Raw genomic sequence first — 25,809 nt, forward strand, 5'->3', positions numbered from 1 at the left:
AGAAAGTGTTAAAATAGAAGGCAATGAGAGATGCCAGTGATCTGCGCTTTGCTAGAGTGTTGCTATAACAGACACAGTTGTTAGCATGCGTATGAAAGGAATAATCAGTGATAGTGAGGGGCTGAAACTCAAGCACAGAATCCAGAGAGGATGCTTGGTGTTTCATGCCTTCCTCAGCCGGGGCTGGAACAGCCCAAGAGAGGAGCAGAGAGACACAGAGTTGTAAAGTCAAAGAGTTTAAAGCGCATGTGCCTGGAACTGTCTGCCCTTCAAGAGGATGCAGGACTCTAACTCCCAAACACTGTTTTCTCCCTTGAGAGAGGGACCCTGGTCAAAGAGTGGGAAACTTACTCAAACCACCAGAAAGTGGTAGTAACTGCAATTAAGGGGAAGTTGAATTAGCTTCTTGTTATGTCCTGCATAAATGCAAGAAGTTACCAATAGATGGAAGCCTGACTTGCTTGTTAGGCCTCATCAGGTTTTAGGCTTTGATAGCACTTTTCCCTTCACAAAAACTTTTCATAAGAACAATTTCAACAAAGTCGTGTGTGGGGGCTAGGGGAGGAGAATGACCCTCCCAAAATAGGTCACTCTTTCTTATTAGGGAGCCATACTGGTTGCCCTGTCCCCAGCATGCCTTGATGGACTTGGATCTTCTAGTCCAGGGCTACAGTGTGTTATGTGTCCACCTATCTGCCCTAAAGGCTTTTTAATTATTTACACAAAAAGATCAGCTACTGCAGGACAGAGTGAGGGATCCACTTCAGTATAGCCGATCATCAGGTGAATTCTCCAAATCAAAGCGGATCAGGATCAGAGCCTAGGATCTTTTATCTCGGAGATGGGTGCTTTAGTCTGTAGAATGTTTGACTGCTCTAGAGCTTTTTCTCTTTTTTTTTTTTTTAAGTTTCTTTCTCTCTCTCAAAGATTAAAATTATCTTTGTTTGATCCTCATCAGAATTAATGAACTACAGTTAAAACCTCAACTTTATTGGCAGAGTTCTTGATGTCTGGCCAGCTATAACATTCATGGCATAAAACTGGCAAATGCAACAGAAACAAACACCATGTGTCCTTCTGTTATGGAAAACACTGTTAGGTATCTTTTGTCTATATAAATAATTATTTAGCTTCCTTCAGAATAAGCATCTAGTACTTCATGTTGAACAACTAGTATGGTTTTCCATCTCTGGTTTAATTTTAAGATTTAGAATTGAAATTTGTATTCAGTTGGCATAACTTTACTTTGGAGAGTAAATACAGTCCTCTACTTCCTAGTTACATGCACTGATTATTCTGATGAATGTGTTTGAGCCTTTTGCTACTTTGGTAGCTCATGTAAAAACACAAAAGGTTTTAAAAATAGGCATATGAATATTTATAATAGAAAGGTGAGAGATTTGTAGACCTTCTCTAAGAATAGGTAAGTGTAGAAGTTCTGTATCAAGGGAAATTACGTAAGAAAGAATTAGTCTCTTTCTGAGCCTTCTGTGTAACTTTGACTAACAACTTCTTTTAAATGCTACTGTGGGACTCTGCATGTTGTCTGTCAGAGGCACTCTGAAATTAGAGGCAGTGCAAAGTACGTGTTTGTTTGCAATTAAGAGTAATTTGTAGTGTTCAATGCACAGTATATTTATTCATGTCTTTTCACTCCTGTACAATGAGACATACAGACTATAGTGTGCACGTATATTTCAGCAACTGATACAAAATGAAGTCAGCTACTTGCTTGTTAAGTAACCTGCATTACCAGAGAGCTCAGCGGTAGAAGTCTTTGCTGCTGTAGTTATGCTGCTACCATAATCTGACCTGCAACTGTGCCTTTTCCTTAACTATAGCAGTAGAATTTCTAGAAATCCATATTGCCAACTGACATTATTGGCTGAAGTTCCTCTGGTTGTATGTTTCAAAAGATGGCTGTCAAAAACTATTTCTTTTCCTCTCTCTTCTACCAGGGAGCCGAAGAACCCAAGCTAAAATGGGAACATATCACAACGCTCGTTTCCAGCCTCAGAGAGTTTGTACGGTCCACCGATCGTAAAATCATAGCAACCACTCTTTCAAAACTGAAACTGGAGTTAGACTTTGACAGTCATGGTATCAGTCAAGTGCAGCTTGTGCTGTTTGGTTTTCAAGATGCTGTAAGTTGTCATTTTTACTAAGAACTTTGTGCACCAAAACTGCCAAAAAAAAAAAAAAAAAAAAAAATCTGAAAGCTAGAAGCCAGAAGCAGACAAAACTTCATTAACTTCCACCCAGAGTTACTGAAACAATAATATTTGAGGGCTTTGAACCTGTAATAACAAAAACCCAGCCCACAGCCATGGTTGCCATGTGATCCTCTGGCAGGACACAGACCCTGAACACAACTTTTGAGATGTTGCTGATTAAAGATCTAGAAGGTTCAGCATAGTTGTGTAAATGTTACGTCATAGTACTAAAGCAGGAAAGCCCTTTTTAAAAAAAATTTCGGTTTAGATGGTTTTCTGGTAAATAAGACCAACACTGCATGTCAGGCTTATCCTACATAAATGCAGATCTCTTGAACTTCTCTTATAAACTAATACATTAAACCGCTTTATGCCCCCAATAGTAGTCTGTTTATCTTGTAATATTGTATTGAGGTCTTATTCTAGTATTTTTGATGAGTAGCAGATTTTTGCCAAACTAGACATCTTCATTTCAATTTATAAGCAGTGGGATAAGAAGGAAGAAAAAAGGTTACTTTTCTGTCAATAATTAGTGCAAAATTTATTATTTCCTACAGTGAGCAACCAAACACACACATGGATAACCTTTAAATAGCTACTTTACCGAAAGCAAATGCTTTTTCTTCTTAAGCTATGTATTTAAATGTTAGTTCACAAGCAATTAGGCTTAATAATTAAGTTGAATAACCAACATGGGAGGGTGCAGCTGTGCTGGTCATCACTTGTCCAGACTGATGTCACGTAGTAAAAATGAAAAGACAATCCAAGTAGGCATTTGAGGTGGATGATTCTGTTAGCATTTAAACCTGGGCACTCTGACAAGTAAAAGAGCTGTCAGGAAGGATTGCATAGCATGTAAACTGTTTGTTGCATAGACTACACTGACAAGAATTAGATGCTGTTTACGAAAAAAACCCTAATGTGTGAAATGAAAATCAAAGGTTTTTATTTGAGTCTGCACTTTGGAGTACACTTCAGCTTTCCATTCTGCTTAGCCTCATATTAATACTGTTTTGACACTTGGAAGAAAAAACCAAACATACAAGGTCAAGAAAAAAATTGAGGGGGGAAAAGTACAAATATCTGGGTTGGTTTTCTGATAGAGATGTTGCTGGGCATCGGTTGTTCGGTGGTAATTGCATGACTCATGTTATTTCAGTAAAAATTTTACCCTCTTCTGTTACCTTCCTCATTACAAGTTGCTGTTGTTTAACTGATAAGTGTCTCTCTCATTACTCTCTCTCTATTATTTAACTAAGATAACTCACAGAAAGTTCAAAGAAAAACACTGCTTTATATGTACCCAGTCTTAATTCTTTTGGTCAAGCATTAGATTTCTATAGTAGAACACTGAAATCCAGATCAGTATCAAGAGCTCAATACTGCAGAGATTGGGATATTGCTAAAAGTGAGGGAAAGTAGTTCCCTTGTTCTTAGGACTTAATAAGGTAATCTCAGGTAACAAGGTTTAATAATCACAATATCCTCATTGGAGCAACCAAGAAAAAGTAGTTATGTGCTGTAATGTAAATAGCTAAATCACATTACTGTGCATTGTTGTGTTCTTGACAAAGTTACATCATGCTTCTTCAGTTCTTAAATAGGCTGCACTTAGCTAAAGACATGTCAGTGTCTGGGTAGGAGTCGGTATGGGAAGGTGCGAAGTGCTTGCAAACAGGAGTTGTGCTGCCTCAGAGGGCCATGGGCAAGCTTTTGGGGCCCTTAGGCAGCTGCTGCCCAGGTACCAGGCACAGGGCAGGCTCCCCTGGCGCTGCTGACAGCTCCCCGAGTCCAAGCAGTGTCCAAGTGCCACCTCGCGGCCATTGGCAATAGAATTGAGGAGACAGGTCCTGTGGTGGGTTGACTGTGGCTGGCAGGTACAGGAAAGCCCTTACCCAGTTGCTCATTCGCTCCCTTGCAGCAGGATGAGGGAGAGAATCGGAAGGGCAAGAAGTGAGAAGGCTTGTGGATCGAGGTAAAGACTGTTTAATAAGTGAAGGGCGGGGGGGAAACAACAACAAACGTCACAGCTGATGCAAAAGCAATCACTCATCACTAGTAGACTAATGCCCAGCCTGTCCCTGAGCAAAAGCTTCTTTAGAAAAACTACCCCCCTAGTTTTATCGGTGAGTGTGATATTATATGGAAGGGAATATCTCTTAGGTCAGTTCTAGTCAGCTGTGCCAGCCATGTCCCTTCCAGCCTTTAGTCCACCCCCCAGCCTACTCACTGGTGGGGCAGCATAAGAAACAGAGAAGGCCTTGACACTGTGTAGGCTCTGCTCAGCAATAGCTAAAACATGGGTGTGTTATCAAGGCTGTTTTAGTCACCAGTCTGAAACATAGCACCATATGGGCTGCTGTGAAGAAAATTAACTCCATTCCAGCCAAACCCAGTACAGGTACCTACATAAATTACTGTATTACTGAATGCAGTTGCTTTGGGGCGGTGAAAATAATGATTAGTAACATTTATTAACTTTTACACATCTTCTGAAGGCATCATTTGTGTAACTTCAGTCATTTTTTACAGAGATGTTATCACAATGTGAGAAAATTGAACTAATCCCTTTTTTAGAAAGACCTAAGAGTGAAGTATCTTCTTGACACATTTTTTAGTAAGCACTAGTTGCTACTTTTTTTATAAGGCTTTGAGTAACCTCATAATGTTCTAAATACAGTTATATTTGTTTCTTCCTACAACTTCTCCAGTCCTACAGAATCTGTTGCTTTGGGCTGCTTCTGTGCCTGGAAAACAGCACTGAGTCTGTTTTGTGCTATTGCCAGTTAATGTGGCTAGGCATTTCGTTCTAGCACTGTCACCCCACCTGCTTCTTCCCTGTCATCTGGGAGTTGGAAAACAATTCCCCCAAGGTAGAGACATTCTTGCAAGTGGCATGGAGCATCCATAGAGGCACCTAGGAATATGGTTTAAAGCAGTCTAAAAGCAGCCCTGTAAGCAATTAGGAGCAACCCAGTGTAGGAAACTATCTGATTGTACAAAGTAAAAAGTAGAAGGAAAGAGAAAATGGTACAGCATACAAATGAAGATCCCTGACTATTTAAACTAATGTTAACTAACTATTTTCTGAATCAAGAAGGAGCAGCATTACATTAGTTCTTTGATATTTCCTACAATTGTACTTTAAAATAGATAAGTATTTCTCAGAGCAAGCAGTGAAAATGATGCCAAAAAAACCCCAAGATTAATTAGCTTAAATTACAAGCCTTTCATAATATGGTCTTTGGTATTTGTCTTGCTCACATTCTTTTTAAGTTTATCTCCACACCCGTGAAGGTTAAATAAACTTCAGTATCACAGTTATGAAAAATCACCTAACACAGGAACCAGAACTTGATTAAAAAATACAAAATATTGCACAACTTGTAATAAAACAGTGAAAGTTGGCAATGTTGTTATTTTCTTCATTTAATGACAACATGAAATAGTTTTAATCGCCTGCTTTGATACAGCATCTATAAGTTCAAACAGTTTATATAATGCTGACATATATTATAAAGTTGGGTGCGGGATATAATACCTGAACTGAATTCTGTGTTGCTAGGTCAATAAAGTTCTCCGAAATCATAACATCAAGCCACATTGGATGTTTGCATTGGACAGCATAATCCGAAAAGCTGTGCAGACTGCTATTACTATTCTGGTCCCAGGTGAGTCATTTCTTAATACTCAGCAAATATTCGTTAGCTGATCTCTTTAAATGTGCTTTAGAGCTGTAATTATGATGCTTCACTTAAGGTTTTGAAACCAGCAGTGGCCTTTTTCCTGTTCACTTGTCTGTTTTGCAACTCAAAAACTAATCAGTGTATTGTCCATGTTATTTTGGAAAGTACCTTTCCAAGATATGTAATCTAAACAATTCTGCAGCACAGTGAGCAGTTTTTGAGGTGCACAGTGCTGCCTCTTGAAATTCAAAGGACAGACCGCTTGCCAACACATGCTGATCTTGGAAGGTGTTTTACAAAGTGTAGATTAAAGACGTGCTTTTTGGAGCACTTGAAAGTTTCTCTGGCTCCTGGTCAGAAGCTGTCTAAAGCAAAAAGAAAAAAAAATCTGCAGTGTCTGCAGTTTGAATATTGTATTTTAAATGTTGTGGAAGTAGAATGCATGGCTTAGCTGAGGGAAGGAGTCTGTGTAGGAGAAACTGTAGCCAATTCTGTTATTGCTCTGTATTTCCAGAGTTAGTTTCTCTGCTGCTGCTTAACTTCTAAGCTTGTGATTCCCCTATTCTCTACACTGGAATTAATGGTGAAATTTTCAAATATATGATTTAATGCTTTAAGTCTGAAGTCAGAATACTTACGTTCCTGTTTTCTGTGGTGGGTTAAGTCTTAAATTATCAACAAGGAGATCTGAAAATTCCAACAGTTACAGCTCTTCCTGTTCTCCTTGGTATTTTCCATATCCCCAGCACAACCAGCAAGGCATAAATAAGGTTTCTGTGTTACTTTCGAGTCCTAAGGAAAATATGTCTTTTGGTTAGAATGTTGAACACCTTTAACAGGCATATACTTTATTGCTGTATAACAGGAGTACTGTAGAATTCCTCCTTAATCGACTCTTCTTCCCCATACAGCTCAGTATCAGCATCCATTGTACATGGTCAAGCTTAAACAAAAGCCTCTGTGCCCTAGTAGCTTTTGGGCACTGATCATCTGCCTCTTCCCTAATTGCCTTACCCTACTTCTGATTGCTTCCCCTTGCCTTTCTCTGACTTTGCCACCCCCCCTCCCCACTCGGCTGTGAATGATGTGAAGATTTATCTCTGGCCTTAACACTTTTTAAAGTTATGGGATGTTTTAGGAGTGGTACAAAGCGGATGATGTATAGTTACACTGCCTAGTGGTGAACAACGGCAAAATGAACTTCTGTTCTTATTAGCATGATGCAGAAGTTCAAAGCAAATTCAGACTTATTTGCCTAGCAATATTTGGGTAACTGCTATATAATAAATCTGCTTTCTTGAATTTAGAGGAAGCAGAGCTCTGTTGGTCTTAGTATGTTCAGCCTTGAAAAAGGTATGTATTTCTCTTGAAATGAAGAGACATAATGGATCAAGGAACAAATGTCCCTTTTGTAAAGAAGGGACTTGTTAGTTTTTCAGCAGAAAGGACAAAAACCTACAAAACCCAAGTGTGATTCAGGAAAAAAGATGTTTTGGTGAGGAGACTAAATGGAGTGCTCAGCAGTAAGAAGCCACAATTGAAGGAAGGAAGGAAAATTTATATTAAATGGTTAGAATTAACAAACAGATGTTGTTGCAGTAATAGGTTGTGTAGGAGTATAAGATCTTGGGTACCTATCTCGCATACCTGGCAAGCTCTGGTAGGTAGTTTAAACAGGGAATAACAGAAACCAGAGTACACGTATAGCTTTGTGTCTGCAATTTTGTGGATGTACATCATTACAAAATAGGCAGTGTTCTCTCTGATAAGCAGAAGGGAAGTGTGCTACTTTTAATTGTCAGGAGAGGCGTTTGTTATTTCCTCTCTATATCTTTGGACACAATTTTTTAGTAAACACGGTATTCTTATAATGAGAGAATACTTAATATGCCAGAATAGCAACAACAAAAATAGCTGGATATAAAAGAAATAATGGTTATTTGTTTAATAAAACATTTCAGGTCAGACACATAAGAAACTACAAACCATTGAGAATGGAATTAAGCAAAAGAAAGTATTTCTGCTGCACGTAGTACTTCAGCACAATTTGACATGAAATGCTCTCCAAATCTGGAATCCTATTCATCCAAATTTTTGTTTTTTAGAGCTTTTGAACATTAAATAGGCTGAATAATAATTAGCATAAATGAAGATGCTGTTATGGTCTGAGTGTTCTTAACCCCCTAGATAATATCATTTGTTCTCCTGCTACAGAAATTTCAGGTCTGGTTTAACCAAAGCTGTAGGATGATCTGTAAATAGTCACTTAGGTCTGCTTTCGTTTTAATGTTTAACTAATTTTTAACATGCTTAATGTTTTTTCTTTTGCTTATATTTTAATGTTACTGATAGAATTGAGGCCACATTTTAGTCTTGCATCTGAAAGTGATACAGCAGATCAGGATGATATAGAAGTTGAAGAAGATCAAGATGAACAGCCTCAGAATCAAACTATCCAACAGCCTTGCATTGTCATGGAAGATGCAGTAGCTACCTCAGGTGTAAGCACACTCAGCTCTACGGTATCTCATGACTCCCAGGCTGCTCACAGATCACTGAGTGTCCAGCTGGGGCGGCTAAAATTAGAGACAAACAGGTAAGTCTGGACATCAGGAGACACTAGCCTACTTGTGACAGTATGTATTGTTTTGCTTTTAAAATACATGTGCTAGAACACTAGTGACAGTATCAAAATTCCATGGTACTGGAAGCTGTTCATTTAAATGATGGTCATTGTTCAGCTGTGACTGATCACTTTTATTAGTTTTATTCATTTCAAAACAATAGTGATGCAAGTTAAGGTCAGTCTTGATTTCAGGTGCCCTTTCAAGGAAGGTCTGAAAAAGTTGAGCTTTCTGCCAAGCTTCTGCTTTTTCTCTCCTTCATATGCTGTGTATGGCTGGTGAATGGTGTTATGTTTTGTTTCCATTAAGGCAGAACTTGCTGTTCTTTTCTATAGTTCTTCTTGGGGAATGAACTCAAGCTAGTCGACAGCCACACGTGAACTCTACAAGGAAACTGCTTCAGAATTGTTTTGTGCACAGAATTCACTGCAGCAGAATCTGTGCTTACCAGCATGCACTACCTTTTAATTAAATAAATTGTGTTCATCAGAGAAAGATGGGAAAAATAGGTGTGTTGTTTAAAAGAAGAAATAAGCCAGAGATTTGGATATTGGATTTTTTTTCAGAAATATACATATTCTACTTTAAACCTGAGAAGTGGTTCTTTTGGGTTTTTTGTTTGTTTAAGAAATGTCAGAGACAAATCTGTCTCCATTATTTTATCCAAATAATCTTCTCTATATTTTGTTTTCTTTTCATTAAAATATACCAGATAGTCTGTTTAAAGTAGATATTTTAGCTTTTGCAGCATCTGATTTATGACATTGGATTTCCTACTGACCTCAGTAAATTTTGAATATGACTTTGAAAGAAGGAGAACGTCTTCAGTAAGACAACTGTTATGCTGCTAGAACATTCTTTGTAGTTATTGTTCCAATTTAAATTAAAATGTTAAATTGCACTTTTAAATGTGTCCAAGAATTTTGCCATGGAGTAATTCATTAGACTGTACTGTTCTTAATAAAGTACCAGTATTTTTGAGTTCTTATGTTACAATTTATTTTTTTGCTTGTGATGACCACTGAGAAATATTTTGATTGCCTTATCTTACACTTAAATAAATACATAAATAATTTAGATTGCCTCACTTTACTTCCCAAGTTTATGATGGGGACTAGCATCAGAAGCGATCAATTTGTAGACATACTATTTTCTAGCACTTTGCTTTTGTAAATTTCTCAAATGCAAAGCCTTTGGCCAAATAACCACATCCTGTCATTCATGCAGAAATTTTGAGGTAAATAATAAGTTTAAGTATTAATTAAGGCTTTATTGGCATAAGCAGCAAGCAGTTATCAAGAGAAAATAGTTGATTATTTTATTGGCCCTGAAGGCCTTTTTCAACCAGAATGGTTAGAGGAGGAATAAATTAACTGAAAAGTGACTGCACACCTGTCTGGACAGAATATATGTCTGTATTCTGATTATTTTCCTTTGATCAGTTTGAAAGGTGCTGACCACTGAATCTCTCTGGGTTTCTGTGTTTGTGTTATGAAGGAAGTCAAACATAGGTTCCAGTTTGCTTCTGCTTGACATTCTCAAAAGTAATTGCTTAAGAGAGGACACAAGGTGTTTTGCCTCCTCTTTTCTCACTCTTCATATAGCATAGAAAGGTAGGCACAAAGTGCCTAGTATGTGAGGAATGGACAGCCCTTGTGTGGATGAGAATGTATTTTTCCCCATTTAAGAAATGCAACCGTAAGTTTTCACCACATTTTCATCACAGCTCCACCCTTGCCATACCTTTGAAAATGTCTGCTGGAGAGATGTGAAGGGGCTTTTTTCCTTACAAAGGATTATGCCACAAAGTTTAGCCCTTGGTTTATGGAACGCTTTGATATTTGTTCTTCTTGGTTACACAGTTTTGTTTAAAACAGAATTCTGGCTGTAGAAATTTCACTGAAATTCTGTACCATACCACCTGTTCAGTGGGTGGATGTGTATATGGAGGCTGGTGTGTTTGGGGCTTTTTTTTTTTTTTTTTTTAAGAGCTATAGCTTTAGGAACCAGTGAATGTTTACATCTTGATATAGGTCATAATAAATCTATACTGAGAGGATATTCCTATGAAAGCTGAAGGTGGCTATCCTTGTCTCTGTCAAGAAGGTTCCAGTTTAAGTGTAGTAAGATCTTTGCTGTCCTGAAAATGTGAAAATACTTAAGGAAATGTGTGCTTCCTTCCTGTTACTTCACAGGTTATTGGAGGAGTTAGTTCAAAAGGAGAGAGAATTTCAAGTCCTCTTACATCAAGCTATAGAAGAAAAAGATCAAGAGATCAGAAACCTACGGCTTAGGTCACAGCCAATAGGTAAGTGAGAATAATTTTCAAGGAAAAGTTTTATACTGGCTACAGATGAAGACAGTGGCAGCTACACTTCTGTACTTTTTATTGAGCCAGTCTCAGCAAAGGAGCTTTATTATGCTGCTTCTGGTAGGGTTTGCTTTGAAGTAAGAACGTATGTTGTGGAGACAAATTACTGAATTTCTTAATCACAGTACAAGCAATGGTATGATTTAAATATTTTTGATTGTGATTATATGGAAGAGTACAAGGCTCATATCCTACAGAATAAATATTATTTCTAAAGAGGATAATCTAGTATGTTTAGGTATGTGTTCCTTGAATTATGGACTGTTCCAATTGTTACCCTGAAAGTTCAAGAGGATCTAACTGGTGAGATGTAAATACAACTTAAAGCTTACTGAGGGAAGTTGAGTTTGATACGTATCTGCCCTGAAGAAGATGGAAGTGCTAATGCAGTTTGATGTTTCCATGTAATGTGCTTCAAAGTGTTGCTTTCCAAATGGAGCTGATCCTCAGTCTAAGGCATTGCCTACGCACCACTCGTATGAGTTATGCTGAACAGTTTAAATTGATGCAACAATGTCAGTGTAGAAACAGTTACAGTAAAATTGATGTGCCTCCTACTAGTAAAGTCATTTTCCAAAGAGGACAGAAAATGTATCTGTATCAGTGTTCACACTATTTTAACTGTACCCCTAACCAAGTAGAGTAATTGGTGTATAACTGTCTATAAACTGTAATTGTGTGCTTTGGGAATTGACACTTTATTTATGGGGATACTGGCATTCTAAGGTTGAAGGGAAAGTTCACTGAAGAAAGTTCTTCAGCATTCAAAAATAACAAGAGGTTGCTTTGGCAACACAAAACCTTTTCTCAAAAATGCTTGTTCTAGATATTCCTGGATTGTCTGTCTGTCATCGTCATTCCACTGGCACAGGAACTGAAGATCCTGATCTGGTAAACTGGCTGAGTGTTCAAGGAGCTGATGAGGCCACAATAAACAAGGTAGCAATGATTCTGTTCACTCTTTGATACAGTTGCAGTACTGGTTTTGTGACTCAATGCAAGAAGATACCAAAGCTTTTTAATTACTTTAGCACATTTTAAGAGATAAATTTGTTTTCAGAAGATAGGAAAAAGCCATGAATATGAAGGCCTTCACACAAATACAGTATTGTTAATAATTCCTGTATCTGATTAGGAATAAGGGAATAAAATGTCCTGGTAAATAGACAGTATTGCTTTGGTTCATAATTTTTCAGTGTCTCTACACATTGCAGCAGCTCCTGCCAATTATACTGTGGATGCAGGGTACATAAATCTCCTGAAGTAGATTAGTCTGCTCTGCAGCAAATTATATAATTTTAGAGGTGTTGAGCATCTCAGAATTTCAGCTGACTTACGAAAACCTGCATGTAGTTATCACTCCTACAGATCACATCAAAGGTTCCTCAAAAGTAAAAAAAAAAAAAAAAAAATTAAGTAGTTTCACTGTATTTCTAGAAACAATGTGGATTAATCTGTTACATGTATCATGTTTTGGCCCAATTTTAGGTTTCTTCTAAACCTGTATTTTTAAGGGCACATGGTATATAAAGCTTAGAAAGTTAGATTATATTTCTAACAAAACGTTCATTTTAACTTCTTTTTGTAGTTCTTGGCTGAAGACTATACATTAATGGATATTCTCTGCTATGTTACACGAGATGATCTGAAATGTTTGAGACTGAGGTAATGCTTCTTCACAGTTACACTAACTGTGCTGAGCAGGAGTTGTGTTTTGTTACAAGAGAACTAAGTCTCTATTGGATTGTGCGGTGTTAATTTAAAATAAGTAACAATTTCCAGTATGTCTTTGTATACTGATGCATTCCTGATAAACAGCTGATACTGTTTAAATTATTTTAAAATAAGCTTTTCTGTTAAAGGCAAGCAAAGGGAAAATTTTAAAGTAAATGTTTTACCTTATACCTGGAGACACTGGATATCGCATTAGAGTCTTGCTTTTATTTAAAAAAGTAGAGATAGCAAAACTTTCTGTAGTTTATCATCATCAAACTTCAAAAATAATACTCATGGACTGCAACTAACTCTGGATTTCACCTAATCATGCCAGGTGTGTGGATCACTGCAGAACCATGTTTAAGTAGAAAGAGTAGAAGTTACCCAACACTGTATGTGTGCCCAGTCAGTTTAAAAATAAATAACTAAATAAAAATTTAAAAAAAAAAAAAAGGGCAGGTGTTAAGATTTTTTTTTTCGTAATCTATACTTTCATAATGTTGACAGACTGCTGTGGGTTATGCAGGTCCTTTGGACCAGAAGTCTGAATTCCAAACAGCAGGCATCTGAAAAGAGGAAAGATTGCCCAGTACCGTAATCAGAAAAGGACTCTGTTCTCTATTTGAGTATTGCGTGTTGAATTTCACCTTTGATCAGCCTTCCCACTGAATTTCACTGGTCAAAACCAGAGCCAAGGAAATCAGAAGGCACCTAAATTGGAATGCTTTCAGGCTAGAGAGTATCTTTGTACCTGAGCATCTTTATGATTTTTCTTTACAGAGGAGGAATGCTATGCACGCTGTGGAAGGCCATCACTGACTTTCGAGAGAAACATGCCTGACACTGAAATTTTTCATCACTTCTCTGCAGAGAGGAAAAAATTTCCTTTCAGCACAGAGCAGGTGTGCTGTCAGAAGGACTGTTGCACTTTAATCCAGTATTTGTTTACCAATGTTAAAAACACTGCAGCTTCCTGACTGCTTTTACTCCTATAATCCATAAGGAATCTGTAAACAACCTGCAACATTATTTTACTTTGTTTTTACATGCAAGTTTTTCAAAAATTTAAAAAAAAACTCAAAAAAACCCCACAAAAAAAACCCCATTATAAACTCCTGAAATATTGTAGTTAAAGTAAGCAGATGTTAATTTCATGAAAAACTGATGTAAGTTTTCATGTGACTGTACATCACTGGAAGAAAACCCAAATGTGACAACAACTTCTCATGTTTCTTTTTCTTTGTAATATATCTCAATAATCTGTAGTAGAACTTCATAATTTCAATCATAATTAGATATTTTTCTGTTAGTGTGCAAGATCTAAAGGTAATTGTTTTTACCTACTGCCCTACATAGTTTAATATTGTTTATTTTTGGTAATTTAAGTTCTATGGTGCATTTGTTTTAGAGTTGTTCACGTACTACTGAACTGTACCAGTTGAATACACCTGAACCACAGTAATGTTAGCTTGTTCTAAAGCTATCTCTGACATACACAGTCGAAAATAAAAAGAACCTAAGACTGACTTTTTCCTATATTTTTAGACTTTTAAAATAATAAAGGTGTAGAACTGGAAAATATTGGAATAAAAAAGAAGAAAAAAGTCATACTGAGTATTAAGGGAACGTTTCTGACACGTTAAAGTTACTGTGATTTGAGTTTGATAATCATAGCATTGAATATTTTCTCAGTTTTCCTGTTCAGTCTAATTCCCATACTGACACTCCAGGGCCAAACAAAATTCTTCTCTGGGCACTCCACTTGACTTGAGAAATGAATGTCCTGCCTCCATCCACTGAATAGTCTGAATTGTGGCCTGTTGTTTTCTTCTGCTTTTGTTTATGCACAATGTCTTTTCTCACATAGAATGAAAAAGGATGGTGGATCTTCCTTGTTTATCCACTGTCATTGTCACTCCAGCATTCTAGCACTGGGTATCATTAGATTCTTATGGGGCAGGTGCAAAAAATTCAATTGTAAGACTTGCCTGGACAAGAAGCTGCTTCTTTATTTATAAGCCTTGGTAATCAGTGAACAGCTTATGCCCTGAATTTTTCAGGTCTGGCAAGTATTTTCAAAGAAAATTAAATATTTTTTCTAAACATAAACATGTTGTCCTAACATGTATGTAGTAATTTTTGCTGACTAAAACCCAATAATTATGTATAAAAACATTGGACTAAACAAAGAACAGTAGATTAAATAATTTTAATCAGATTTTTTTTACTCTGAAGATGGTTCCACTGAGGTTTGAGCACAGATGGATTGAACTCATTCCAAAACCATAACTACATTTCAGGAGAAACGTAGCTACTGCTTAGCAGTTTCTACTGCTGTTACAGCAGAAAACAGTACAATTTCAAGGTAGTTTTAAGCACTGGAAAGACCAGTGGTGGAGGTTGACTTGCAAAACCCAAAGCAACTAAAAAACTCTATACGTGGAAAAGTGACCCTAGGACAATGAACTCCCCTAATTTTATTTTTGTGCGAAACGTGATCCTATATCACACTGTGACTACAGTCTGAAAACCTCTGATTTCATGACACATCAATAGGCCAGAGTGTAATTGCATTGCTTTATTTGTGTGTTGGCACTTTGAAAGCATGCAGCCTGTTCTCTGTGACTCAAGGTGCTCAGTAATGCCAGCTCTATGTGTAAGAGAAGGGAGTGTGATCGAGGAATCAGTTTACTGTCTCCACCTGACCTAGCCTGGCACCAGCTGGGAATTACTTCCTAGAGTTCACTGCTGGCCTCGCCAGACCCAAGGTGGCTTCTGCAGAGCTGCTCAGCAATCAGTTCTGTATTCTCCACTATAGGACTCTATCAAGTCCGATGCATGTCTAGGCCGGGCCATGTACACTTATGCTACTTGAGAGATCATGAACTGGTCTGAACGTGGTTCCCTGAACAGTGCAGCTTATCCATCTATGCACTAGATCTGTGCACAAAAGCTCATGTAATATTCCCACCTCAGGCTACTTCATAAAGGTTGTGCCAGACACATTACTTTTTATATCCTCGGACAGAATGTGAAGAAACATTTTGGGACGGAGTCCATCAGACAGGTCAGCCTGGGACTCCTCAGCCTGGCTCTCTGAATATGCTGGTAGATGCCTACATGGACCACAAGTGAAGGATTTGAGATTATGTTGTAAGGACGCATTATGTTTTAGTGTAGAATTTTGCCGAGGGCAACCTTTTGATTATATGGCATATCACTCCCTTTGAACTTGGATAGTCTTTTGGTCCTTGACTAGTGCTGTTGTAATTCCAGGGCTCAGCTTGACTGAGACATACCTTTCCACCTCCATTAAGAGAGCCAGAGTGCAGAAGTGAAAACTTGACCAAGGCAGTGCTGATTTTGGAGTCTTTTGTACCTTTCAGCGTAGATCCCAGTCTGTTCTTGTATCACACACTCCTGCCCACAAACTACAGGGCATGTTTATCACCCAAGCCCCAGCTCCTTCTGTTTTAGAGCACAAATGGCTCCTGGTAGAATAAAACATTCACCTTCCCTTCCCTTAGAGGACCTTGTGCCCTGAACTCAGCTCTTTGCGAAAGGAGGACGTTCTGCACAGTGGCAGAAACTTGTTTTGTCCAGCGCACCAGACCAAGGGAGCTGCACCTCTCCATCTGCTTGCCTGCATGCATGCCACAGCTGCATACCATGAGTTCCCCGATTCATTCACCTCTCTTCAACTGTAGTTCTGATGATTGGTACGACCTGCAAGCAGATGCAAAATGAATTGAAGTTTTAATCTAGCCCTAGAACGCTTTTAAGGAAAAACATTCTTATGACCCTGGAAGGCAGCTTAGGGCAAGTTGAGCCGACCTCACGGGAAAGGTAATGAGACCATGACCTTTACAGAAAGGACTGATGTGTTGACAGCTCTTCACAGAGCCATTTTTTGGAAGCCAGGCCTTGCAGGTAGCTTAGGGTAGGTACCCAGCTGTTCAAAAGCATGTGCGGTAATAACGAGACTACAGCCGTACAGTTCTCTCCCAAAGGACGCGGTGCACCGCCTGGGCTTGTGAGGAGGCCGCTGGTCCTCCCGCCTCCTGTCCAGACATTGGCGGGGAATTGGTAATCAACCCCAAACCCGTGGTTTCTCTCCGTGCCGGTACCTCACGAGCTGTGACGATGCGGCAGGAGCCCCTCCGAGGGGGGGTAAGAAAAAAAAAAAAAAAAAAAGAAAAAAAGACACCTGGGGAAACACCGGTACACCGACTAGGCCAGGGCTGCCGAGGGAGCCGGCTCTGCGGGCGGGCTGGTCGCCGCCCGCCCCCTCATCACCCCCGCGGAGGGCGGCGGGGTGTCGTGCCCGCGAGGGGCGGCCGTTACCCGCCCGCGGGCGCCGGGCCCGCCCTCACCTGCTCCCGGGCAGATCCCGCCGGCGGGGGACGTGGCGCTTTCACCTGCCCGGGGCCGCGGATCCGCGGGGCGGAGCAGCCGCGCTGGGCGAGGAGGAGACAGGAGGGATGGAGAGGGGAGAGGAGAGGGGGGCGACGAAGGGAGGAGGAGATGCCGGGGGGCGGGGGGGTGGGGGGGGGGGAGCGGGGCGGGGCGGCGGGCTGCGGGGCGAGCACCGGCGGCTGCGGGCGGCCGTGAGGAGAGGGAGCGCAGCGGGGCCCGGCGGCGGCGGCGGCCTCCTCTCGCAACAGGTGCGGGGCCGCCCCGCGGCTGCCCGTGCCCGCCGGGTGGCGAGGGGGCTTTCCTCCTTTCCCCCGGGTGTCACCCACCGCGAACCGCCTCCTACGGACCCGGCCCGGAGCCGGCCGGAGGGGCGGCCCCACGCAGGGGCGCTGCGGCCCGGCGCGGCCGGCGGGCAGAGCCGTGCCGAGCCGGTGGGGGCGGCGCGTCCGGCCCGTGCCCCGCCGTGACGGCGAAGAGAAGCAGCACCCCCCCCCGCCCCCGCTCCCGGCCCCGCCGAGGGGTGTCGGCGGGTGCGCGCCGTCGTGCCTGGGGCACCGTTTGTTGTTCTGAAACCCTTCGTTTTCGGGGCTCGGTGTGCTGCCGGGCGCCGGCCCCGCGACGGGGCTAGCGCGGGGGTGCCGAGCCGCGCGGGGGAGGCCCGGCCCGGCCCGGTCCGGCCGGAGGGGAAGGGGCCCGGGGGGGGGCCGCCGGGCTGCGGCGCTGGAGCCCGGGGCGGGCGGGGCAGCGGGTTTTGAACGGGGCTTGAGGTAGCGGCGAGCTCCTGCGGTTAGGGTGAATACCTGCAGCATCCAGCTAACGGGGAGGAGGTAAGCCCCGGCGAGGGAGGAGGGATGTCTCAGTGGGGTTACGGTACCTGGTAGCTGCGCCTCGGCGGCGGCGGGCGCCTCTCCGAGCGAGGCCTGGGGCTGTCCGCAGGAGCCCGGGGTTTCGGCTGCGCCTTAAAAGTGCGCAAGCCACGGGCTTCTAAAGCCCATGCTTCCTATAGGCAGAGCAGGGAGGTGTCTTTACATCTCCGCTAAGGAGGGACGTACGCTGCAAGAGCATTTAAAAACCCTTTTATTTTGTCCTGAGGGCGAGGAGGGTGCAGGGAGGAGATTTTGGCTTACGCAAGCGGATCGACTGCTGTATCACTGTTGTAGGCGCAGATGCTGTTTGCTTTTGCAGGCAGTGGAGGGGTTGCCTTTCTGGCATGTTCACTAGGAGGGCTGCTTGCTGGACTGTGAAGTCTGACTCCAGCTTTCAGTCCTCTCCTTTTTTCCTTTTTTTCCCTCCTTCCACAGTACAATTCCACTCATCCTTTGCTAGTCCTTCACTTCTCTAACATGAGTCCAAGTTTATCTCTGAATCACTGAGGTTTTTCATCAAAACATCTGAATAGGCCATATGGCTGTTGGTTAACTGTGTTTCCACAGTATAATATTTTTAATACGTATTTTATATAACGTAGGCATGCATTCGTAAGCAACAACTGTGGGCAGACCCATCCAAATGTTGTCTTTCTGTATTAAAGTGAGAAGTATAGTGCTTTTGCTCAGAAATCCTTTTTACAAATTGCTCCCAGCCATCACTCTTAAGTTCAGCTTCAGAAAGGATGTGCATCTGTTATCCTATGTGTTTCAAGGTTTGCAACCACATTAACTTCACTTTCCACAGGAAGAACTGGCTGTCAATGTATTTTTAAAGCCACGTTTAACAAACTGTTTACGAGTTCTCTACTTTACATTGTTGATGTGATTTTTTTTTTTAACTTATTATCAGTCTTTTTAATCGTTTACCAAAACCGGAGGCAAGCTGCCAGGTGATATGCATTTTGCATATGTGTAGTTTTAAAGGGTCTTATGTGCCTAGATTTATTCTGAGTTTGCTTTGTAGTTTCATTTCATGTTACTGTATTGAACTTTTACTCATTAGGACATACTTGTAGACAGGAGGTGGATCTGCTTGCATGAGTTGTTGGGTATTTTGAGTTCCAGTTGCTTTCTGCTGTCAAAGTTCATTCAAAATTTCCTCGTGTGTGAAATGTCGGAGTTAAAGTTCCTCTGTGAAGCTGTTTGTTGTTGTCTGCTGAGGTTCTTTTAGGTCTCCGAGTTATCACAGGGGCCGCTTTCCAGGTGTTCACAAACAGCAACACCCTCGCAGCATGTCAGGGAGCTGCTCCGTGGCTGTTTGGTCTGTCTGTGAGCCAGGAGATGTGTGCCCAGGGAGGGCCGTGTTGACAGCTTCGGCTGTGGTCTGCTCTGCAAGCAGAACGCCTGGGTCTGGATCCGGCTCCTCAGGAAGGTCAACCTCCCATCCTGGTTTGGTGAAACTACCTACTGGTTGATTTATTGCTCCTGTTTAAAAAAACAAAACAAGTCAGCTAAATAGCTGTGTGTGTGTTTGGTTTGGGTTTTGGGTTTGGTTTTTTTTTTTCCCTCCTGTGGCTAGCTAGATATACAGACTTTCAGAGCTGGTGCTGGGGAAAGCTTTAACAGCACCATGAGGATTTTGGAGAGATGTTACAAGTGGATCCCTTTATTGTTGGGCAGATGGTCTGCTACGCTTAACTAGCTTTCTTCAGGTGAATGGCTTAATTACCAGGGTGAGGGTTTTTTTTACTGTGCCATTCATAAATGCACAGATGGCAAAATGAGTACAGTGCTAAGGGGTTACACTAACTTATCCCAGTCAGAATTTTTTAATCATAGCTGCTTGACCATCTTATAGTGCTAACAAGCTTTTCAGTGATTCCTGAGATGAGCAGGGCCCTCTTGTGGGTAATACCAGAGAAGCTTCTAAGGCACCTCATTTTCTGGCTGCCCACCTGTAAACACGGTGGTGCCTCTGCCTGTGAGAATTGCCCACACGTGCTCTGGGCCACCTTGGCCAGCCCTGGGCACAGGTAACAATCCACTTAGGCGCTGGGAGACCAGAGAGAGCAATATGCTGGGTTTGTTGCAAAAAACTTTATTGTAATGATTTTGCATACTCTTCTAGTTTAGTGTTCTCGTCTAAGTGAGTTTAATATCATTCTGTTCTTTTTGCAGCAAAGCAAGTCTGCGCTTTAAATGATGTCAGTGCCGGGTAGCTTGTTAAAGCCAAACACTGAGGTGTTCTCTCTGTAACAGCTGGTGAGACTTTTCATCTATCACTTGTTTATCCTGGCATTTTCTCCATCTGAGAATAAATCAAGTTTTAGCTTATTGAGTTATCATTATTTATTTTTTTTTTTAACAAATAGATGCATTAGAGGGGAGAACACAAAGATACAGAAGGCACACGGTAGGTGGGAGCTTAAAACACCATCTGGCTCCCCACAGCTCCTTCCCAGCGGTGAGAAAGTATTTTGCTGGAGCGGGTTTACACGGCGTTCTCGCACAGGGATTTTATCTCTGCCCGGCCCGGCCGGTTCCCGTTCCCTACGGGGGGAGCTGCCGGCCCCGCTGGGCACAGGGCGCTGGTGTCCCCGTGTCGGTGTGGGTGCGAGGAGCCCGGGGAGAGGGCGGTCGGTGTCCGTCCGTCCGTCCCGCGCCCCGGCAGCGGGGGCGGCCGGCCCTGCCCTGCGGTCTGGGCGCGCTGTGCCGCCCCAGGGTTACCGTGCTCCGGCGGCTGCTGTCGGCTCCGAGTCGTAGCTTAAACCTCGGTTATCAGGGCGCAAGGCGTCGTGAAGGTAACGGTGATTTGAAGCGAAATGTTACGTTGCTGTGGTAGTATGTGCTTACAAATGCTAAAAGTGTGTATGTTGTTGGAGTACTCTGATTTCAATCCGTAATTACTTAAATGTTAGCCCTATTGTAAGTATTTCCTATCTTTTAATATATAAATTAAGCCGAGGATCTGCAATTCTTCTGTTGTCACCCCCCGCTGATAAAACCTATTCAAACTTTGAAATTCTGTACCGGTTCTTACGATTACTTAATTGGTCCTACATTAACAATCTCCTGAGTCAGTACTTCAGCTCTGAATGAATGAGACTGATTTATCAGTAGCTTGTAGAATGAAAATGATACAACTAAATTAAAAGTGTGGATGAGAGGGTTAAAATCCTTACAGAAGCCATCCCTCCACTTTAGAAAGCTGCTAAAGTACTGTCTCTTGGTATCTTTCATTGGTCAAGTAATGTTTGTGCAAGGACTATATGCTGTGGAAAAGTTTGAACAAGCCTTTTTATATGCATATTGTGTAATGTGAGTCAGGCTGTCTTTCTCCACCCATCTACTCTTAGCACTGCTAGTGTAAAAAAAAATAGGGGGGGGGGTAGGGGAGGGAAAAAACACCCCCAAACCAACAAACACAAAATCAACCAAAAAAACCCAACTCAAAACCCCACCCCCAAAAATAAAAACAAACGCAAACAAAAAACCCAAAACGAAACACTACTACAAAAACCCCTCCAGAACTCATGAAAAATCAGGCCTGCTAAATGATGTTGGAGCAGTTGGCTTAAGTGCTACTTCCCCTACAGGAAGAGATCTTCTACTAATCTAGCTAAAGTTGTATGCATTGTCATTTTACTTGGGCTTCTTTTTGAAAATGGATGTTCTTTTGTATGTGCTATTTCAAACTGTAAAAATTGTAAATTTACAGTAATCTGAGATGGCTACTGTTTTATTTGTATGATGGCTGGTTTTTACTATCACAGATAAACAAGTTTAATACTTTACAGCTGAAAATTATTTGTGGTATTAAAGGTAATTAAATATGATCAGTGCAATAATTGCCTCAATTATGTAAATACTGTATAATCTTGCAACAACATATTTTCTTTTCCACTTCAAAAAATGTGCATAAGTCTAGACCCACAATACAAGCCACAGCACGCTGCTAATGTTGTTGCGGTAACTCTCTTTGCACACCCACCTTTCCTCCGGGAAGGGGATCCCCTGTGTGTGACTTGTGCTAAACAAATGCAGTGGCCTGCTAGGAACTGGGGCAGAACAAGCTACATGCATATTACACGTGTTTAAGCTGAAAAAGACTATGAGAAGACAGTACATTTGTTAAACTGGTTCAGATTTAATTCTGCAGCTGTTCCTGAGTATTGATCTTGGAGTCGTGCCATATTTGCTTTCATTAAAATCAATCTTTGCTTTCATCAAAATAAGTAGAAGGTATATTCATACTCTTTGTGGGTTTGGAGAAAAATCTTGAAAATATGTATCCTAGGATATCTGTCAGAGTTCAAGGAAAATGACCCTAAGTTGTCTGTTAAGATGACATATGGGGGGTAGGCTGCCTCATTATTCAAAGGGATGGAGTTAGCAACCCTGAGTCCTGTTGACTTTGAGATTCTTCAGAGATGTAAGTGATGGCATGATTTATGCTCTACACTGATAGTCACTGTGAGACTAGATTATGGAGGGGAGAAATAAAGTACTGATATCTCCGAATATTTCTTATGTCTGTGTCTGATACACTAATGTGTTCTCCTTTAAAGTTAATGGAATCTAAAAGTCCAGACTTCTTGGTCACCTTCTAAGAAATGTGTTGGGAAGTAAGATGTCAGGAGAGCACTGCTAATTAACATAGCACAAAGTAGTTCACAGGATTCCATCTATCGGATATGGTCACTAATACAACAATGGAGAAAATTTTAATTTGGTCTTGGCACATTGCCTTTTCTTTCAAGTATGTTCACGTTTCTATGAAAAAGTTTAGTGCCTTTTCTTTGAAGTATGTTCACATTTCTACCAAAACGCTTTGTAGATACGTAAGTGCTCTTAATTTTGAGTGCTTTACAAGTGCTTGGTTCTCTTCACCTGAATACAAACTAGGTATTTGAAAAATAGTTCTTTTTACAAATGGAAGCAGTGGAAACACTGCCCAGGCTGTTAGTTAGTAGGGTAATCAGCATTGATGACTTCTGTCTTCTACTGAATTCCAGTTTCCTGCTGCCCTGTGAAGTCCCCATTCCTCACTGCCTTTCCTTATTTAACTGAGCATTGGCTAAAGTTACATGATATGTTCTACTATAGGGCCTGATCCAGTATCATTGTTATATATAAATAAAAAGTGTTGGCTAAGAAAGATCTAATATGTTTTTATTCATCGTGGTACGCATTGTGCAATTTTTATAATTAGTCATACTATGCAAATCCATTTAATTAGAAAATGTAACAAGACTTGTTAATGTACAACTTGTATTTTATTGTTTTATTGGTGCATATGTGTTCAAGGTATTTGTGGATGATGAGATTCTTGCCTCCGTATTCACGTCTTTTGCTCTGATGAGTGAGTTTGAGTCAGAATAGGGCAGGGCTCCCAGCCTTCTCCTCAATTCTCCTACGCATGGAAATGCACACAGGTTCAGTTTTAATTGACAGAAGGGAAAATGGTTAACTCTTACCTTCTGTCTAGTCACTTCTGAGGAGCTCTCAGCATCCCTTAGTCCAGTGTGTGGCACTGCGCATGTCAGAGGGACAGCTGAAACTGGGAAGAGGTCACCTCCAAGAGAAGCCTTCAGTGCCTGAGCATGTGTGGCAAGGCGTGTTTCCAGGTGGAGCTGCCTCCTGCTCCAGGGTCTTGTAGGCAGTGCGGCTGGCTGCTGGCACAGCTGCCTGCCTGTGATTCACCAGAACTGCAGTGGGTAAGGACAAGGTGGGGAGTGGAGAAGCAAGTCTCCCACATCATGTGAGAGGATTGCCATGGCTGCTTTTATATTCTTCACCCGCAGGACTGTAGATGCTGTCGTCTTAGTGTTTTGATCAAAAAATCTAGAATCTGCAGAGTCTTTGCAGCACATATGATGGGACCCATAAACAGATGGGCAAGCTAAAGGAGCCAAAATAGTCAGAATAGTTGATGGGAAAATAAAGACCTAGTGTCTGCTTTTCATTTCCAGACCTAGCTGATTTAAAATTCATCATCCCTTAGGCAGATATGGTTAATAATTCTGATTTCAATTTATTGGAAAGGGAGATACTGATATGTGAAACCAGAATAAAGACGCTTTTGTTCAAACTCCAGGAGAGAAAGGGGAAAAGAGCTGAACCCGCCTTTCTAAGTTTGCTTTCTGAAGCATCTTAGTAATCCACTGCTGCTCCCTTCTGTTTCCTCAGCACGTATTTAAGTGGATGTTTGCTTAGAAAGCCTGAACAGTTCTGCTTTTTCTTGAGTTGAAGCACCTAATTCAATGGATGAATGAAGAATAAGTTCATGAAAGTACTGTGGTTTTATGGCCTCGACTTTTAGAAGTGAGTCGACTCATTGCTTATTTAAAGCTATTCAGAGTGCATCTATACTCTTGACAGCAGGATTCTCATTAGTCAAAAAGATGAAGGTTTCTCTTCTTATTCTCTAGCATTTTATATTCAATCTTACTGATTAATGCAAGGGGCCTTTTTTGCTTCCAAGAAGGTGGAAAGAAGAAATCAATGATTATATCAGATGTTTATACACTAAATACGGAAGTTGTTTAAAAAAAATTAATGTACTGCTGTAAAAATAATCTGCCAGTCGTTTATTATCTTGTATATAAAAGTGAGGCCTTAGAGATATCTTTGAAGAGAGACTTAGAAACCTCTGTAAAGACGAGGTTATTCTCTGTCCTTTTTTGACAATAAGAAGGGAAAGAGAATACAAGAGCAACAGTGGAAAAGATTAGGTGTGCATGATGTTTGAGACAGTGGTTGGCTTAATGGAAGCAAGTATTTTTTCTGATATCGTGGCTATTTTTGCTATTTCCAACTTAACTTTTCTTTTTTCTTTCTTTTTTTAAGCCGGGGGGGGGCGGGGGGGGGCGGGAATCCTGTCTGTCTTTTTAAGGCTATTTTGCTCTGTCCTAGATTTACATGGCATTGAAAAGAAGGCTTCCAGTCCTTTGATGCTGAGTAAATAGCTGTTTTCTCACACAAGCAGGGGAAGGGCTCTACTTTCTCAGCTTTTTTGGCCTGATTTAAAACCTAGTGAAGTAGAAAGTAAATGCAACAAGATGAGTCTCCTGAAGGAAATTAGGGAGAGATTGAGTTTGGAGTTCAGTTAGTGTCCATATTCTGTATTCCAACATTGTCCTGCGAGGAGAAGGGAGTTGGACTTGATGACCCTTATAGGTCCCTTCCAACTCGAGATATTCTATGATCTAGCACTGTCTACATTATGTATTTTTAAATGACTTCTTAAAAAAGGCTTTTGACATAGGTGATTAACGTTGAAAATGTCCATACAAAATATGATTGTGTGTTTTCATGGGTAGGTGCATTGAATTTTTTTGGTGCACTGTTTTTGCAGAACAGGATAGGAGCTTCTAATTGTACCTTGATTTTCCTGATCTTTCTTTCCAAGAAAGAAACATTTGGACCCTAGTTCCCAATGGAACCTTATTGTTTCATGCTGGAAAAACATGTCTATAAATGCAAAATGCCGTATCCTTTCTTGATGTTACTGTATAAGCTGGATACCTGCCTTGCCCTAGACCTCTCACTACTAAGAAAATCAGAAATAATAGGGCAATATCGGCAAGCTGGAAAGGAGCATATGTTAAAATAATGTATTGACTTGATCTAATTCTTGATACAAAATGCACTTAAGTTGAGGGAAAGCTTTCCTTTTATGTTAAAAGGCCTTGAATCAGCATCCAAGAGCAGAACTAGAACAATGTTTATTTTGCTTTACAAATACTGTGACTCAGACCTGTCTCAGGTTTGTGGGGTTTTTTTTTGGTTGGTTGGGGTTTTGGTTTGGTACCCCACAAGAAAATGATCTTCAGCTGTTAGCAGTTTTGGATAAAACTGAAGAACAGGATAAGAAGAGGATTGTGGGTAATGCTCTAAAAGTACTAAAGCACA

At 41.0% G+C, this 25,809-nt stretch overlaps 1 protein-coding gene and 1 long non-coding RNA gene across 2 annotated transcripts in view; one reads left to right on the top strand and one right to left on the bottom strand.

The window, feature by feature from the left end:
- The window catches only part of MAP3K5 (mitogen-activated protein kinase kinase kinase 5), a 109,878-nt gene extending 95,742 nt beyond the window's left edge, over positions 1 to 14,136 (top strand). The window contains exons 24-30 of the mRNA XM_030023118.2: positions 1,959 to 2,144; positions 5,779 to 5,884; positions 8,252 to 8,495; positions 10,719 to 10,831; positions 11,721 to 11,833; positions 12,483 to 12,559; positions 13,391 to 14,136. Coding sequence (XP_029878978.1) covers positions 1,959 to 2,144; positions 5,779 to 5,884; positions 8,252 to 8,495; positions 10,719 to 10,831; positions 11,721 to 11,833; positions 12,483 to 12,559; positions 13,391 to 13,451 — 900 coding nt within the window. The 3' untranslated portion in view covers positions 13,452 to 14,136. The remainder of the gene's footprint in view (positions 1 to 1,958; positions 2,145 to 5,778; positions 5,885 to 8,251; positions 8,496 to 10,718; positions 10,832 to 11,720; positions 11,834 to 12,482; positions 12,560 to 13,390) is intronic.
- Positions 14,137 to 14,804: 668 nt separating this feature from the next.
- LOC115344987 lies at positions 14,805 to 17,086 on the bottom strand. Its single transcript, XR_003924695.1, has 2 exons — positions 16,984 to 17,086; positions 14,805 to 16,336 (listed from the first exon to the last, which is right to left on the bottom strand). It is a non-coding gene; the product is annotated as an uncharacterized LOC115344987 (long non-coding RNA).
- Between the last annotated feature and the right edge of the window lie 8,723 nt (positions 17,087 to 25,809).

Source organism: Aquila chrysaetos, chromosome 8 (assembly GCF_900496995.4).
Source record: "Aquila chrysaetos chrysaetos chromosome 8, bAquChr1.4, whole genome shotgun sequence".
In the NCBI taxonomy this organism is placed as follows: domain Eukaryota; kingdom Metazoa; phylum Chordata; class Aves; order Accipitriformes; family Accipitridae; genus Aquila; species Aquila chrysaetos.